Source organism: Pipistrellus hanaki, assembly GCF_964339955.1.
Source record: "Pipistrellus hanaki genome assembly, chromosome: 12".
Lineage (NCBI taxonomy): Eukaryota > Metazoa > Chordata > Mammalia > Chiroptera > Vespertilionidae > Pipistrellus > Pipistrellus hanaki.
In genome coordinates, this window is record NC_140514.1 from 37,653,855 (window position 1) to 37,673,032 (window position 19,178).

General features: G+C 40.2%; 1 protein-coding gene across 2 annotated transcripts in view; it reads right to left on the reverse strand.

Moving 5' to 3' along the window:
• LOC311631265 (uncharacterized protein C2orf42) overlaps positions 1–18,827 on the reverse strand; it is a 28,059-nt gene extending 9,232 nt beyond the window's left edge. Inside the window, exons 1-8 of one of the 2 annotated variants that reach the window (XM_084901200.1) lie at positions 18,748–18,827; positions 14,232–14,344; positions 11,072–11,320; positions 9,413–10,248; positions 7,413–7,523; positions 4,283–4,387; positions 2,441–2,545; positions 1,196–1,303 (exon numbers count right to left, since the gene is read on the reverse strand). In XM_084901200.1, the coding sequence (XP_084757326.1) occupies positions 1,196–1,303; positions 2,441–2,545; positions 4,283–4,387; positions 7,413–7,523; positions 9,413–10,235 (1,252 nt within the window). In that variant the 5' untranslated portion in view covers positions 10,236–10,248; positions 11,072–11,320; positions 14,232–14,344; positions 18,748–18,827. Of the gene's footprint in view, positions 1–1,195; positions 1,304–2,440; positions 2,546–4,282; positions 4,388–7,412; positions 7,524–9,412; positions 10,249–11,071; positions 11,321–12,573; positions 12,695–14,231; positions 14,345–18,747 lie in introns of those variants that run through there. The other variant, XM_084901201.1, reaches the window with a different exon arrangement.
• Positions 18,828–19,178: the final 351 nt, after the last annotated feature.

Sequence of the window (19,178 nt, forward strand, 5' to 3'; positions counted from 1 at the left end):
TTTAACAATAAATGTGTACCGTATTCTTCTTCATGGAAAAATAAGACATCCCCTGAAAATAAGACCTCGCGCATCTTTGGGAGCAAAAATTAATATAAGACACTGTCTTATTTTCGGGGAAACGGTATTATATCATCAAATAACAATTTTTTAAAAAATTATTTTTTACTAATTTCAGAGAGGAAGGGAGAGGGAGAGAGAGATAGAAACATCAATGATGAGAGAAAATAATTGATTAGCTGCTTCCTGCACAACCCCTACCAGGGATTGAGCCTACAACCCAGGCATGTGCCCTGACCAAGGAATTGAATCATGATCTCCTGGTTCATAGGTCGACACTCAACCACTGAAAAACACTGGCCAGGCTCATCAAATAAATTTGTTGAAGAAATAGAATTGATTTCTAGCTGTCATTACTGAGTAATTCTTTCTTCCTCCTTTTCTCTCCCTTATTTCCTTTTTCTACCCAATAAGTATGTTGAGATGTCTAATAGAAAGACATTATGTAAAACCAAGAAATAAGTACCAGAATAATGTAATGATAAAGTGTTCCAAGCCTAAGAATAACTCTAAAGTCTTCATCAAAAATTAGGAGTCACAAAAAAATAAGTTTTAGGGGTGTGTGTGTGTGTTTAAATATATTTTTTATTTCAGAGAAGGGAAAGGGAGAAAGAAACATCAATGATGAGAGAATCATTGATCAGCTGCCTCCTGCACACCCCCTACTGGGGATTGAACCTGCAACCTAAGGATGTGCCCATGACCTGGTTAATAGGTCAACACTCAACCATAGAGGCATACCAGCTGGGCAAGTTTTAGTTTTTGACATATACTGTAATATGCCTCCAAGAAGCCAGCCAAATAATGATTGGAGTCTATAATGCTTTTGTTGAAATAGATTCATATCTAGAAAATATCAAACTTCTTGGTGGGCACATTCATTGCACTTCATTGTTCTTTTACCAAGTCTGTGCTTTCTGAATTGTTTCATTTACTTGTGCTGGAGTAAATATGGGGTTGCACTGAAAAATGAGATCATTATTCCAAGAGCTGACTGGCTAAGGCTTCATGCTCTCAGCATGCAGCTAGAAGTCCTAATTCTGAAAATTCCACATGATACTTCCAAACATAATTCCCTATTTTTGGAAATACAGGGAAGACATCTGTGGCTATTGCTGAAGAAAAAATCCCATACCTGTAGTGGAGTTGGGAAGCCGTTTTTTTGTACTTCCAATAGATATTCTCTGTTGTAGGGCATCAAAAAAAGACTGAGGAATGTGGAACACTAGTGGCTCTGGTTTGCCTGTAGAAAATAAGAAGAAACTCATTCAGTTAAAACAGACCAAATTTTTATGCCAGAAATTTGAGAGCTCCTAGTTGGAAGCACAGTTATTTCAACTAAAAGTGTAATGTTGAAACTGTTCATTTGCACTTTGCAATGGCTATGCTTATGAAAGTATCTGGCAGCTTTGTTCAATGAATTAATGTTATAAGGAATTATCTATGTTGTCATAGTATTAAATCATAATGTCACTTCAAAATTTAGTTCCGTAGGATTTTTTTATAACTATGTTTTTTATTAATTTTAGAGAGAAAGGAAGGGAGGAGGATATAGAAACTATCGATGAAAGACATCAATTGGCTGCCTCTTGCACACCCCTTATTGGGGATTGGGCCTGCAAACAGGCATGTGCCCTGACCAGGAATCGAACAGGGGACCTCTTGGTTCATGAGTCGACACTCACCACAGAGCGAAACTGGCCAGGTAGTTCTGTAGGATTTTTTTTAAAATATATATTTTATTGATTTTTTACAGAAAGGAAGGGAGAGAGATGGAGAGCTAGAAACATTGATGAGAGAGAGACATCGACCAGCTGCCTCCTGCACACCCCCTCCCAGGGATGTGCCCGCAACCAAGGTACATGCTCTTGACCAGAATCGAACCCGGGACCCTTCAGTCCACAGGCTGATGCTTTATCCACTGAGCCAAACCAGTCAGGGCCCAGTTATTTTTTCTATCAAAACAGAAAACTCGCCCTAGCATGTTTGGCTCAGTGGATAGAGCATCAGCCTGCATACTGAAGGGTCCCAGATTTGATTCCAGTCAAGGGCACATGCCCAACAAAGACAACACAGAGAGAACTCTAGTCCAGCCAGTGTTGCTCAGTAGTTGAGTGATGGCCCTTGAACCATGAGGTCAAGATTTGATTCCCGGTTGCAGCCTTGATCCCCAGTAGGGAGTGTGCAGGAAGCACCCGAGCAATAATTCTCTCTCATCATTGATGTTTCCATCTATATCTTCTCCCTTCCTCTCTCTAAAATCAATAAAAAAATATTTAAAAAACAAAACAAACAAAAAAACAACAATAGAGAACTCTAGCACAATTACTTTAACTTATCCTACTTTCAGCAACAGCCCAGTTGGGTGACCAATACTTACCATCAAATTGATAGTGCATGGTTTGATGGATGCGTTCTGTGACACTGGCCAGCCAGTCTTGGAAGGATAAGGTCACTTGTGCCTCATCTAACAGCTGACTGCAGGCTAGTAAAAACAAAACAACGTTTTAGTAACTGTTATTTTTTTCTTACAAAAGAAACAGTTAATTGAAGTTTGAAGACTTTAAGGCATTTGCACAGATAAAAAAAGAACAAGAAGCTGAAATTCAAAGAAAATAAGTAAAATAGAAGATTCCAGAATTTGTTTTTCCAAAGAATCCATTTAGAAAAAAAGAAATGAAAAGCTCTGAGATACTAATAGGTCCAAGATTAGTAACCACAGAAAGTTTGCAGCCTTTTAACAATAAACTGCAAAGTGAAGAATGGCCTTATATAATGGCTCTTAGAGATCTATAAATTAGTCCTATTTCTGGTTAATATGTCTGTATATAAGGAAATATTCTATTCTATTCCTTCTCCTGAAATGTTTTCACATTTCTAATGCCATAACTACTATCCATTTGAAATTAAAATTCTCATTGGTAAATGTATATAGTGGTAATTTAGATTAAAAGCTATTTTCTTTCTTCTTTGTGCCAAAGAAAGTGATAAGAATTTGTAGAAAACCTACCTGATACAGTTGATTTGTTTATTTACTGACCTTCCAAAGACACTTATTTCTGGAATGTGTAAGTTCTTAATTAGATTTGGTCTTGTATTATATTTATGTATTCATCTTCAAAATCAGAATATGAGGGCAGAGATGATATCTAGTTTTTAATCACCCAATCATATTACATGGCCAATAATATCTTAGCAAGTATTCAATCAATACTACCAAAATTGAACTAAACTATTTTTACAGAATATATAAGTAGAGGTTTATAAAAGGTTGATTCCCCAAATAGCTAACTAAGCTTATTCTCAGTAGAAAAGATATATATATGCATATATAAATATATGTTATGTTCAAATTTAGTTATTCTGTCTTCATAAATTCAGAACTTCACTAACTGTGGAGAACCGATTATATTATTTGTCTTTCTCAACAAATGTTTATCACTGAATAATTATAAACATGTTTCTTCTTCAACTTTGGCTGTCCTAGCTGGTTTGGCTCAGTGGATAGAGCGTCAGCCTGCTGACTGAATGGTCCCAGGTTCAATTCCGGTCAGGAGCAAATGCCTAGGCTGAGGGCCCAGTCCCCAGCAGGAGGAGGAGGAGCATGCAGGAGGCAGCCAATCAATGATTCTCTCTTACCATTGATGTTTCTATCTCTCCCTCTTCCTTCCTCTCTGAAATAAATAAAAACATACTTTAAAAAACAATAATTTTAAATCTCCATATTAAGTGCATATGGCTAATAAACAAGAGGGGAAATCCTTACAAAATATCTCTACCAAACCATGTCAGTAATTTTTGTTGGATTTGTTACTTAAACAATACAATTTGTTGTTGTTTTTAATTTATTTTTATTGATTTCAGAGAGGGAGAGAGACAGAAACATCAATGAAGAGAGAGAATCACTGATTGGCTGCCTCCTGCATGCCCCCTATTGGGGATCAAGTCCCCAATCTGAGCAAGTGCTCTGAATAACAATCAATCTGTGTCCTGGTGAATGCTTAACCACTGAGCAGCACTGGCTGGGTTACAATTTAGTTTTGAGCATTTGAGCATGATTTGAGACCCGTGGGACAAGACAGACTTCGTCCTCAGTGCCTACTAGAGTTTATCTTAACATTCCTTTGAGGACACCATGCAATGTTTCTTTGGATTTATTGTTTTTACCTTCTTTCGGATGATTTCCAACCTTTTTAGCTTATCCTGGGGCAGGGATACTTACCCTGCCTTTTTAATGAAGAAGCAACCACAGGCTTTTTCAGGCCACTTTTCCTTAGATTACTGTTCAGTGCATCCTGAGGCAACAGTGAACTGTTCGTCTGTGCACCTAAACCATAAATCATTACAGTGTTTAATAACATGCCTGTAGAATATAAATAGATTCTATATTCATTTCTAAAGAGTCTAAAACATGAAAAGTCTTTGATAATTTCTAAGTTAGCTTTGATAAATCCTAATTTATAACTTAGAATTAGCCTTTATATATAACATTTTAAGTTTCTGAAAATCTAGGAAAGTGGGAGAAACCAGAAGTGAAAGAGAAAAAAAAATTTCACCCATTGTTTCCACCTCTCAGACAAACACTATTAATTTTCTGGTGAATTATCTTCCTTTTTTCTCTATGAATAGATTATTTTGCTGGTTTTTGTGATTTTTAAGTAACTGATTTTACCAGGATTGCTAGATTTAGGGGGAAAAAAATTTTTCAAATAAATGAATCTTTAATGTATGTTTCAAATATAGCATGGGAAATAATAATATTAAAAAATATTCATGTTTATCACAAAGTCAATTCTGTACTTTGTCTGGCTACCTGAGTGACCTAAAAATTTCTCCAAATTCTATGTAATCATTTTCAGTGGTTGCCTGATATTCTAGCAAGTGGTTTTATCTTGGTTCATTTAACTATCCATAGTGGTTGGGCTTAATTGTTTCTAATTTTTTAATATTATAAAGTAGAGGCCTGCATTGGTGGAGTCTCTCAGCCTGGCCAGCAATTGGGCCAATCGGGGCCATCTCACCCAGTCTTGCCCAGGCAGGCTAGGGGGAGGGACAGCAGGAGTTTGGCCATCAGCAGGAGGTTGGCTATGGGTGCACACTAACAACCAGAGGGCAGCTCCTGCATTGAGCATATGCCTCCTGGTGGTTAGTGTGCATCATAGCAGCTGGCCAGTCATCAAGTCTTAACAGTTGCTTAGGCTTTTATATAGACTATAGGCCTGGTGCACAAAATTCATGCACAAGGGTGGGTGTCTCTCAGCCCAGCCTGCACCCTCTCCAATTTGAGATCCCTCTCATAATCCAGGACTGCTGGCTCCCAACTGCTCGCCTGCTCGCCTGCCTGCCTGCCTGCCTGCCTGATTGCCCCTAACCACTTCTGTCTGCCAGCCTGATCACTCCCTAACCACTCCCCTGCCAACCTGGTCACCCCTAACTGCCCTCCCCTGCTGGCCTGGTCCTCCCCCCTCCCCCCAACTGTCCTCCTCTGCAGACCTGGTCACCCCCAACTGCCCTCCTCTGCTAGCCCGGTCACCCCTAACTTCCCTCCCCTGCAGGCCTGATCACCCCCAACTGCCCTCCCTTGCAGGCCTGGTCCCTCCCAACTGCCCTCCCTTGCTGGCCTGATCGCCCACAACTGCCCTTCCCTGCTGGCCATCTTGTGGCAGCCATCTTGTGTCCACATGGGGGTGACCATCTTGTGTGTTGGAGTGATGGTCAATTTGCACATTACCTCTTTATTATATAGGATAATGATAAAATGAGCATTTCTGGATAAAATGCTTTTCCTGTACCGAGCATTATTTCCTTAAAAATGATTATTTAGCCGAGACAGGTTTGGCTCAATGGATAGAGCGTCGGCTTGGGGACTGAAGGGACCCGGGTTCGATTCCGGTCAAGGGCATGTACCTTGGTTGCGGGCATATCCCCAGTAGGGGGTGTGCAAGAGGCAGCTGATCGATGACTCTCGCGTCGATGTTTCTAGCTTTCTATCTCTCTCCCTTCCTCTCTGTACAAAATCAATAAAATATATTTAAAAAAAAAAAAATGATTATTTAAAAGTGGATTACTGCATCAAAGGAAAAGAACTTTACTATTTAAATTTCAAGATTTCCTGGGAAAGACCGATAAATAAACATTTAACAACAATCTCTGCAACACACTGCTGCTAGAATTAACTCTTACAACATGAAAGTGATCGTGTCACTTTATCTCCCTTTCTCCAACTTCCCAGCACTAAAACTCCTGTGCATAATCACCTGATTCACCTTTAACAATTATCCCTATGAATAGTAGTATTTTTCAGGTTCTTAACAGATAATTATGGCAATTTACACTGCACTAGCCATGCCAGAGAGCCTGAACTTCACCTCCTTTACCTGTGGTCTCATAATTTTAAAAATACTTGCTAATTTGGTAGCAAAAAGTATCTTATTTTAATTTTTGTATTTCTAAAATTTTTGCATTTCACCAGTAGTGTATGAGGGTTCCTTTTTGGGGGTGACCAGGCCTGCAGAGGAGAACTCTCTTCACCATTGAGTTTGGAGTTTTGTCCACATTTGCAAACCAGGTAAAAATTTTTCTTTATTTAAAGTCTATGTCTTGCCCTAGCCGGTTTGGTTCAGTGGATAGAGCGTCGGCCTGTGGACTCAAGGGTCCCAGGTTCAATTCCAGTCAAGGGCATGTACCTTGGTTGTGGACACTTCTCAGTGGGAGGTGTGCAGGAGGCAGCTAATTGATGTTTCTCTCTCATCGATGTTTCTAACTCTCTATCCCTCTCCCTTCCTCTCTGTAAAAAATCAATAAAATATATATATTTTAAAAAATAAATAAATAAAGCCTATGTCTTTTGACACTTATCTATTAGAATACTTCAACAATTTCATATTGATTTGTAAGGGTCCTTAACTGACAGTGGTATTATTACTTGTTATTTTCAAGTAATAAACTATATTCCTATATTAATGTAGAAAAGATAATGACTTATTGTCACAAGTTTTTAAAAACATTCTATGGATGAAAACCTTCTAACACTGTCCAAAGGCAGGTTAGGGTTTAAGACTAGTCTGAATGTTTAAGGGATGAACAAACATATTCAATAATAAGAGCTGAGTTTGGTTTGATCTTATATTTAATCAGTAAAACCAATTCTTAGCTTGACTGGAGAAAGAAATATCACTGGAAGATATAATTTTTTTCAGAAAAAGAAACACATAAAAACTGATTCTTATCATTGCTGAAATCCAGTGAAACACATAAAACAGTCTCTAAAGATAAAACCATAAAAAAAACCAAAAAAACAAAACAACCCCCCACACACAAAAAAATCATAAACAAACCAAATAGCTTCTTACCAGGTACTTCATCCTTTTTCCTCTTCTTCACCTTAGATGGAGTAGACTCACAAGCTGATACTGTTGATTCTGAATGGCAATCCAACTGGGGCACAATAATCTCTTTAAGACCTAAAATTATAACATATTCCTGAATTATTAATACTACCCAGGAGGAAGTATGGGTCTCTATTTAAAGAAAAATGAACTTATAAAAATCCAAATCCGCCTAAACCGGTTTGGCTCAGTGGATAGAGCGTCAGCTTGAGGACTGAAGGGTCCCGGGTTCGATTCTGGTCAAGGGCATGTACCTTGGTTGCGGGCACATCCCCAGTAGGGAGTATGCAAGAGGCAGCTGATTGATGACTCTCTCTCATTGATGTTTCTAACTCTCTATCACTCTCTCTTCCTCTCTGTGAAAAATCAATAAAATATATTTAAAAAAAAAAAATCCAAATCCCCAAACAATGAAGTGATTTGTCTACATTAAAAAAGTTCATTTGAAGTGCAAATCAAAAAGACAATAACATGTCACCTCACATTTGGAATGGTTATTTTCAATAAGATAAGAAATAGCAAGTATTGGAGAGCATGTGGAAAAAAGGAACCCTCATACACTACTGGTGAGAATGAAAACTGACAAGGCCACAGTGGAAAACAGTACAGAGGTTCCTCAAGAAATTACTAGAGCTACCATCTGACCCAGCAAACCTTCTTCTGGGTACCTACCCAAAGAATTGGAAAAGTAATTCATAAAGATATATGTACCCCTATGTTTATGGCAGCATTATTCATGGTAGCCAAGACATGGAAACAACAAAAGTGTCCTTCAACGGATGATTGGATAAAGATGATATGGTACATATTTACAATGGAATACTACTCAGCCATAAGAAAGATTAAAATACTGACATTTGTGCCGAAACCAGTTTGGCTCAATGGATAGAGCGTTGGCCTGCGTACTGGAAGGTCCCGGGTTCGATTCCGGTCAAGGGCATGTACATTGGTTGCGGGCACATCCCCGGTGGGGGGTGTGCAGGAGGCAGCTGGTCGATGTTTCTCTCTCATCGACGTTTCTAGCTCTCTCTCTCTCTCCCTTCCTCTCTGTAAAAAATCAATAAAATAAAATAAAATCTCTTTAAAAAAAAATGTTAACAACAAAAAAAACTTGATTTAGAAACTTAAAAGTTTTTTTTTTTAAATATATTTTATTGATTCTCTACAGAGAGGAAGGGAGAGGGATAGAGAGTCAGAAACATTGGTGAGAGAGAAACATCAATCAGCTGCCTCCTGCACACCCCTCAATGGGGATGTGCCCGCAACCAAGGTACATGCCCTTGACCGGAATCGAACCCAGGACCTTTCAGTCCTCAGGCCAACGCTCTATCCACTGAGCCAAACCGATTTCGGCAAAAGGTTTTCTTTTAATCCGGGTACTTGTTTTCTCTATCTTCATAGACAATAAAAAAATAAACAAGCCAAAATGAAAGGGAATATTTTTGTTCTTTGTTTTTGTTAAATAGGGTATCTGTGGAAGAGTAAAAAAATCAAAGCAAAGTTAACTTTACTAGATTTATTGTCTCAATGAAAATGTTCAAGTCTCTTGATCATTAATTTCAACCAACCAAACAACCTTTATGCAAATGATGACTGGGATTAAAAGAAGGAATGCTGCTGAAGCCAGTTTGGCTCAGTGGATAGAGCATCGGCCTGCAGACTGGAGGGTCCTGGGTTCAATTCCGGTCAAGGGCATGTACTTTGGTTGCAAGAGGCAGGTGATTGATGATTTTCTCTCATTTATGTTTCTAACTCTCTATCCCTCTCTCTTCCTCTCTGTAAAAAATCAATTAAAAAATATATTATAAATAAATAAATAAATAAATAAATAAATAAAAGAATGCTTTTCATCTGAATTATCTAGCAACTGCTTCTGAAGGTCGCTAGGACAATCTCCAAATGCCATCAGTGGAACACTTTCATTGTCATTTTAGTAAAACAGAGTGTGTCACCATACCACCTACCGCTGGAATCAAAATTTAAGAAGTCTGAGAATTCCTGAGCCAATGTCTCATCACTGGCAAAGGCACAGATGCAAGCAAAGAAATGAATGCATCTCTGTGCTGCCTCATCCTTGGAGGCATTCGACTTGTGCGACTTCAGAGTCTGGCAGGAACAGAAGAAACGGCGTTCAGGCAAGCTTTTGGCATTGATTTTCTGCACAAAGGACGTATGCAAGTACCCCAAACTATGCTTCTGGCTCGCCTTGCATTTCACCACCAAAATGTTTTTAGTAATTCTCTGGACGAGTGGACCCGTGGGTTCTGTGGCCAACTGCCAGATGGTTTGCTTGGTTTCTGAGGAGGCCTGCATTGCATTCAGGACAGAGCTCTTCAGAGTCAGAGGGGTGGCCTCTGCCTGACAGTTTATTGCCAGCTTGATGTGCTGGCACTGGTTTTCCACAACACCCTGGGTGGCAGCTTTCAGGCAGGAGGGGACATAGCATCGTCCAGAGCTCAGCTGAGTGATGATCGTCCCATCTACTGTTTGGATTGTCGTCTCTGAAACACCTAGCTCTACAAAGCATCTGTAGTCGGGGCCCCGGTCTCTTTGCCGCACTGAGTAGACCTGCAGATCAGAGCCTGTTATGATTTTGACAGCTTCCACACTAGGCTGCTTCCGTGCACCATAGCGGAATATAGTTCCACACGTCTTGTTTTTACAGCTCAGTCCCCGGGTTCCATTGTATGTGCCGCATCGGGGACACTTTCTTATTCCCCTCAATGTGGCCTTCCCCAAATCAGATAAGAAAGCTGGGACTTTAGTCCTCAGAGAGTTTGGTTCCATGTTTCATAGGCCCCTAGAAAAAGCAGTAAGTCCATCAGCATACATACACACGGAGTTAAAATCACTTACGATATTCAATAGAGAAAGTGAAACATAAAGAAGCTATCCAGGTGCTCTCCTTACCTGGAATACACCAGTGCCTTTTTCTTTTTCTTTCCCTCTCCCTTTACCCCACTTCCTCCCTGCCCCAGACAGGTTACCATTAGCTTCCTCACTCCCAAGCTCCAAGGGCCCATCCTTTACCTCTATAACTTGTTCCCTAAGCTCATTTCTTCTAGGAATTACTTCTTCTACTCTGTGTTTTACCAAATAAATGCTTTCTTACCAAAAAAAAAAAAAAAAAAAAAAAAAAAAGAAGCTATCCACTATCTTCAAATTGTACTCTCAAACATAACATCAATTTAAACCCTCAAACAGTTTGGCTCAGTGGATAGAGCATCCGCCTGCGAACTGAAAGTTCCTGGTTTCCATTCCAGTCAAGGGCACATGTCTGGGTTGCAGGTTCGATCCCCAGTAGGGGGCGTGCAGGAGGCAGCTGATCAATGATCCTTTCTCATCATTGATGTTTCTCTCTCTTTCCACCTCTCTCTGAAATAAATAAAAATATACTTAAAATAAATAAATAAACCCTCAAACAAAATAAAAGTGAAGATCTCTATAGTTTTAAAAACCAAATGTAACAATTAAAGCATTTCTTTAGGTTCAATCCTGTTTCATAAAACAACCTATATTAGTTAATCTAATCTGTACATGCACAGATATTTAACTTAAGCAAGGACTAGAGAATGGGAAAGGTTAGCTCTTTCCCTTCCCCACAACACCCAGCCCAATCTTACCTGTTTCAGTTGCCAAAGCATCCGGAAAATGGTGTGACCCAAACTCATAAGACCTAAAAAGGTGTTTCATCAGTTTGTGATAGTCATAGAGGACAAGCGAAGACATAATCATTTACAGAGTAAATGTTACTGCTTAACCCCAAGACTTCTGAAGTTCGAACTCCATAGTATAATGCAGACATTCGGCATCCGCCTGTCCAGTGTTTCACAGAGAAGATTCCCTCTGCCTTACGTGGAGACCTTGGCAGTCTATAAATAAAACAAGAAAAAATATTAAAGTTTGCAAAGACAGAATGATTCTTTCCTTCAGAATAGGAATCTAAGTCTTTCACAAATATTTGAGAAATATTTGACAGAAATTGTTATGGAAATGATTGCTTTGTACTTCCAAATGCAAAAAAAAAAAAAAAAAAAAAAATAGTGTGAATGGTATTACACAGGGAGTTGTCAAGAACACATAGATCCATGGTGTATAATTGGTCAAACACTCATCCTTCCCAATAGTAATGCCTTATATTTTTATTTTAGAGCGCTTTATGCTTTTCCAAGTGCTGTTACATTCATGATTTCATTTGAACACCACAATATTAGTATCTTATTTAAGCAAAACATCAACCATTATTCAGATGAACTTTTTAAAAAATATATATTTTATTGATTTTTTACTGAGAGAAAGGGAGAGAGACAGAGAGTTAGAAACATCGATCAGCCGCCTCTTGCACACCCCCTACTGGGGATGTGCCCACAACCCAGGTACATGCCCTTGACCAGAATCGAACGTGGGACCTTTCAGTCTGCAGGCCGACACTTTATCCACTGAGCCAAACTGGTTAGGGCCAGATGAACTTTTAAAATTTAAATAAGTTGTTGCCCAGCTAGTGTGGCTCTGTGATTGAGTCTTCCCATGAACCAAGGAGTCTCCGGTTTGATCCCCATCAGGGCTCAATCCCCAGTAGGGGGTGTACAGGAGGCAGCTGATGGATGATTCTCTTTCATTCATGTTTCTGTCTCTCTCCTTCTCTCCTTTCCTCTCTCTGGAAAAAAAAAAAAAAATGTTTAATAAAAAAATAAAAGTTAAGTAACTTGTCTGCGATTCCCCAGCAAAATTAACTATGTGGTTTACAATAATCCTATGTCTACTAAGAGTATATGTTTTTTATTTTCCCCATTATGAAAAATTTCAAACATATAAAAATATAGAATTATATAGTGAACCTCCAAATACTTACCCACTAGATTATGCAATGAACATTTTACTGTGTTTGCCTTATTACATACAGTATCTACTTATCCATCCCCTTCGTCATCCATCAATTACTTTTTTACTTTGACTCATTTCAAAGTAAGTTTCAGCCATCAGTTTAGTATGCATATTATTAAGTTCAATATTTTAAATGCTTTTTTTAAAAAGGTAATTTGCACCCCAGCTGGTTTGGCTCACTGGATAGAGTGTCGGTCTGCAGACCAGAGTTCTGGGTTTGAGTCAGGTCAAGGGCACATACCTTCGTTACAGGCTCCTCCTGGCCAGGGCCCTTATCAGGATGCAACCAATCGATGTGTCTCTCTCAGACAGATATTTCTGTCTCTCCCTTTCTTCCACTCTCTCTAAAAATCAATGGAAAAATATCCTCGGGTGGAGGAAAAAAAAACAAAAAACCACAGGTAATTTGCTTGTGATTTTGAAATAGACTGTTAGTATCATATTACTTTCCCTCCATCTTCTTCTACATCTTATTCCACTGATTAACAAATTGAAAGGTACAAATAAGAAAAGTCTAAGAATGCCCATCTTTTCACTGATGCTATAGTCTCCTAACTGTAATATTTGCTTACTGAGTGAATAAAGCTTTCTGAAATATGGTCTATAGCAAGATTTCTTCACCTTGGCACTACTGACATTTAGGTCTGGGTAATTCTTAGTTGTTAGAGGAGTATCCCATGCATTGCAGGATGTTTAGTAGAACCCACTAGATGTTGTAGCACCTCCTCCCCAAGTTGTAAAAAAAACAAGAATTGCTAAATGGTCTCTGGTGAGCTAAAATCACTCATAAAAAGCTACTGATTGCCAAAACCGATTTGGCTCAGTGGATAGAAAGTTCGGTCTACGGACTGAAAGGTTTCTCTCTGATGTTTCTAGCTCTCTATCCCTCTCCCTTCCTCTCTGTAAAAAATCAATATGTATTTTTTTAAAAACCAAACTACTGATCTAGAGACATTAGCATGTTTACCCAGAACTGCCTTCCCAGGTAAATTTCTTTAGTAAGTATTCTCATTCAGCCAAACATGGGTTCAAAGTCAAAAGATGGAGGATTTAGTTGGCCCTTTACCACCAATTCTCTCTGTGACTAAGGCTTTTAACTTTTGAGCTTCAGGGTTTTTCATTTGCAAAACAGAAAAAGAGTTAATTATCTATGAAAGAACTTGGCTAAAAACTCACTGATAATGAGTTAAGTGGAAAAACACAACTAAGTTCATCAAGGCAGAAGCTGGCTTGCCATACAGGTGAAGCCTTAAGATGCTAACGTTTTTTTAGCATCATCATGGGAATTCCATTCTTTTATTTTTCTCTTTTACTTTTCTTTTTAATATATATTATTGATTTTTTTACAGAGAGGAACAGAGACGGGATAGAGAGCTAGAACACTCCCCGAAAAGATCCCTCTTGCTGTTTGCAGTAATGATTCCCACCCCCAGGAAATCACTAATCTGCTTTCTGTCTCTATAGATTTACCTTTTCTGAACATTTCATTTAGATGGAATCATATAATATGTGGCTTTTAAAAGTCTGGCTTCGCTGAAGCTGGTTTGTCTCAGTGGATAGAACATCGGTCTGTGGACTGAAGGGTCCCAGGTTCGATTCCGGTCAAGGGCGTGTACATTGGTTGCAGGCACATCCCCGGTAGGGGGTGTGCAGGAGGCAGCTGGTCGGTGTTTCTCTCTCATCAGGGTTTCTAGCTCTCTATTCCTCTCCCTTCCTCTCTGTAAAAGACCAATAAAATATTTTTTTTAAATAAAATAAAAAAATAATAAATAAAAGTCTGGCCTCTTTCACTCAATATGTTTTCAAGATTCCACCACATTATAGCATGTATCATACTTCATTCCTTTTATTGCTAAATAGTTGTCCATGGTATAGATATCATTTTGTTTATCTACTCACCAGCTGACAGATACTTGGTTTCCAGTTTTTTACTCCTATGAACACTGCTTCTGAGAAAATAAACATGCAAGTCTTTGTGAAGACAAATGGCTTCATTTCTCTTGGGTAAATACCTAGAAGTGGAATTGCTGATAAGTTTCTGTTTAATTTTTTAAGAAACTGCCAAACTGGCTGTATCATTTTACATTCACACAGGTAACATATGAAAGTTCCTGTTTCTCCACTTCCTGGCCAATCAATACATGTTACTATCTTCTCATAGCCATTTGATTATAGTGTGTTGAAGTGGCATCTCACTAATGTTTCACATGCTCATTTAACCATGTGTCTATCTCATTGGGGGGAAATCTATTAAAAATATTTTATCTAAGCCTAGCTGGTTTGGCTCAGTGGATAGAGCGTCAACCTGAGGACTGAAGGGTCCAAGGTTAGATTTCAGTCAAGGGCACATGCCTGGGTTTCGGGCTTGGTCCCCAGTGTGGGGCGTGCAGGAGGCAGCTGATCAGTGATTCTCTCTCATCACTGATGTTTCTATCTCTCCCTCTCCCTTCTTCTCTTTCAATAAAAACATATTAAAAATATTTTTTAAGAAAGCCCCAAATATTTTATCCATTTTAAAAACTAAAACTGATATTTGATTACATAAAAATGAAAATTTTCTGCACATCAAAAATTACTACAAGCAGCCGGGACCGGTTTGGCTCAGTGGATAGAGCGTCGGCCTGCGGACTAAAAGGTCCCGGGTTCGATTCCGGTCAAGGGCATGTACCTTGGTTGCGGGCACATCCCCAGTGGGGGGTGTGCAAGAGGCAGCTGATTGATATTCTCTCTCATCGATGTTTTTAACTCTCTCTCCCTCTCTCTTCCTCTCTGTGAAAAATCAATAAAATATATTTTAAAAAAAAATTACTACAAGCAAAGTCCAAAGATGAAAACAAACTGAGCAACAAAAGCAGACTTGTACACTAAAAACTACAAAACATTGTTGAAGGAAATTAAAGACCTAAAAAAAGGAAAGACATCCCATGTTCATGGACCAGAAGAATTAATATTGTTAAGATGATACTACTCCCCAAATTGATCTACAGATACCATGTAATCCCTATCAAAATCACAGATACTCCTTCCTCCCCCAGAAATTAACAAGATGATCCTAAAATTCATAAAAAAAATACAAGGGATCTTGAAGAGCCAGAATAATCTTAAGAAGAATAAAGTAGAAGGACTCACACTTCCTGATTTTAAAACTTATTACAAATCAAATTAAGACAATGTGGACAGAGAAGGACAAATACTGTATGATATCACTTCGTATAAAATCTAAAAAAGCCAAACTCATAGAGAATGGAATGGTGGTTTCCAGGGGCTGGGGAGTGGGAAAAATTGGGAAATACCAGTCAAAGGGTAAAAACTTCCAGTTCTGATCAAGTTCTGGGTATCTACTATACAGAATGGTGATTACAGTGTTTTTTTAAAATATGTTTTATTGATTTTTTACAGAGAAGAAGAGAGAGGGATAGAGACTTAGAAACATCGATGAGAAAGAAACATCAATCAGCTGCCTCCTGCACACCTTCTACTGGGGATGTGCCCGCAACCAAGGTACATGCCCTTGACCAGAATCGAACCTGGGACCTTCCAGTCCGCAGGCTGACGCTTTATCCACTGAGCCAAACCAGTTTCGGCGGTAATTACAGTTAATAAGACTGTATTATATACTTGAAAGTTGCCAAGATCTTAAATGTCCCCATCACAAAAAAGAAATGGCAATTATGTGTGATGGAGGTGTTAGCTAAGGCTATGATGGCAATCAGTTTGCCTGTGCTATTCTCTTTCCCCTCCTCTTCCCCCACAGGTGTGCATCTCCTAAACGCTAAGGGACCCCACAAAATTTGCAACCAAGGGAGCAATGGGCAGCAACAGCTCAGCTTGCCGGAGGTAACCCCTTTTCTCTGACTTCCCAGTAGGCTAAGGCAGCCCAAGCCAGGCTCTCCTGTTACTTCTTTTATGCTAAGCCCTTCCTTGTTTCACTGTCCCCAGGATTTGGATTGTGAAATCTTTCCTACGCAAAGTTAAGAATACACACTACTGGCTGGCCTTGGCAAACACACTCAGGGCCAGGGGAGAGTTACATTTCACTGTTTTCTAATATTTGAATTTTAAACATGTACTGGTATCACTTATTAGATTCTATATTGAAAGAAAATTCAAACAAGTTTACACAACTGGTAAAGAACCTGTATTTGAATCCTGCCTATGAAAGGGTGTCCCTAAAATGCTCCCTAGAAGGAGGGGTGCCATTCAATTACTATTTGGCTGTAGAGCTATACATCTTGGTGGATGCTATTTAATGTTTGTGAAGCACTAAGTGAAGAGAACAAATGATCACCATGAATTAAACATAAAACTTACTAATGCTTACTAAGTACAAGTAAGCCCTTCCCATGCATTTATTTTCCTCATGTATTTCTCACCATTGTGGATGAAAAAGGAGCCATACTCTAAAGCAGACAAGCTCAGGGGAGGCCAAAGGCCTTACAAACTCAGACACCTACAGAAACCACATAGGATGGTCTGAAATTTACACTTGATCTTAGCCAAAAGGCCGAGAAGCGATTGGATGGTCTGAAATTTAAAATTCCTAACAAAAAGTGAGTCATGGCTATAGTCATGTCCTAGGCCAGTATCTTCCTTTTAAAAATATATTTTTTATTGATTATCTTGTTAACTTTGATAGGGATTATATGGTTATCTGTAGATCAATTCGGGAGTAGTGTCATCTTTTTTTTTTTTTTTTTTTTTAAATATATTTTACTGATTTTTTACAGAGAGGAAGGAAGAGAGATAGAGAGCTAGAAACGTCGATGAGAGAGAAACATCGACTAGCTGCGCACAACCCCTACGGGGGATGTGCCCGCAACCAACGTACATGCCCTTGACCAGAATCGAACCTGGGACCTTTCAGTCCACAGACCAACGCTCTACCACTGAGCCAAACCGGTTTTGGCAGCAGTGTCATCTTAACAATAATAGAGAAGGGAGAGGGAGGGAGGAACATCAATGATGAGAATCACTGATTGGCTGCCTCCTGCAAGCCTCCTACTGGGGATAAAACCCACAACCTAGGCAAGTACTGGGATCAGTCTGCAGGCCGATGCTCAATCCATTGAACCAAACCAGCTAGGGCCAATATCTTCCTTGACAAAAGGTCTTTATCTTAACTGAGCCTATTGTTATTTTGTTGTTGTTGTTGTTTGTTTGTTTGTTTTGAGGGGGGACAGGGAGAGGATTTGTTTTTTGCATCTACCAATAACATACTTTTGAAATGTCAGGTTAATTTCCTTTTTACAAACCCCTCAGGGCATAATTCTCCCCCCAGAGCAGGAGACCACAGAACCTCTCATTGTTACCATTATCATGTTAACTGAACTATCCTTTTCAAACCTGTGTAAAAGAAGTAGGTTGGCCAGGACCGGTTTGGCTCAGTGGTAGAGCGTCCGCCTGCGGACTGAAAGGTCCCGGGTTCGATTCCGGTCAAGGGCATGTACCTTGGTTGCTGGCACATCCCCAGTAGGGGGCGTGCAAGAGGCAACTGATCGATGACTCTCTCATAGATGTTTCTAACTCTATCCCTCTCTGTGAAAAATCAATAAAAAAATATATATATTTTTAAAAAGTAGGTTGTCTATTTATCAAATCCCAGAGATTTCCCAGTTTTGCTTTCTACCACCTCCCTAATCTATCAACAATGAAGTTCATGTATCCCCCTTACATCTTTCCTTTTGATCCTAATGTATAAAATAAAGTGCAAAACTGCCCTCCTCTGGAGCATTTCCTCTTTCCGTTGAGATTTTGCTTCCTGGAAATGGTTTGGCTCAAATACACTCATACAAATTCTTGCAGATTTGGACGTTTCTCTCGTGAACTCCATAATCCTGCGAAGTAGGTACTAAGGCACTCATCTTGAGGAAGAAATTGACTCGGAGAAAGGAATGCTGTGATGATTGTCTCACAGTCAGCCACCTGACATCCTAAGACCTAGTGTGATTTCGGAATCTGATGGCTTCCTGGACAAAACACAAATGAGAGGCAGGGGCAAGCCTAGAAGCCAGAACCCCCGACTCACGGCCCAAGGGGCCTCCATTAACTCTGCGCGGAGTCGAACGCCGCAGAAAGGCCAATGGAGAAATGCAGGGTCGTCTCTGGTAAAGGGGCCTCCTAGGCTGCACCTCCCTCCCGGATTCCGGGACCAGCCCGCCCCCGACGGCACCACCCGAGGCCAGTTTCCCGGCATCCTCCCCGCGCGAGGGCTCACTTCCGGTTCTAAGTAGGCCCCCAACAGAAGCAACACCTGGCTCGCGCCCTGTTCCTTGGACACTCTCCCCGTTGGGATTCTAGGCTCTACACCCGTTCCACCGCCGCCCCCGCCTTCTGTCAGCACGGCCCCCTCACCTGCCCCGGGCCCCCACCCTCCCACCTCGCGGCCCCAAGGCCCCAAGCTGACGACCGCCCTCACCTCCTCTCTCTTCGCCTGCCGCGGTCTTTTACAAACGCGGCCAAACGGTTCGCTGTAACGACAGTCGTTATTGGCCAGAGCCGCCCATGCGCGGTGAGTGCCCGCCCACCTCAGCTCGCGTTGTCTGATGGGAGTTGGAGTTTTCTCCTGTAGGCTGCTGAGAATCGCTGCAGAACACGTGGTGGAACCTGCGCTTACCTGGGGAGTTTCACTCAGATTCTTCACTGCAGGGGCTACAGTGTCGCTGGCCGACCCTCCAAGATCGGAAGGCACTGACAGCTCTAGGGCTGGTCTGAACTATTGCAGGCCTGTGAGAGTCCTGTTTCTGAATAAGAGTTCCATTGGTAATGATGAGACAGAAAATCGTCTTAGATTTTCTACGTGATTAGCAGATACCGGTGGCGTCTTGCCGTTTTATCCACGGAGGTCTT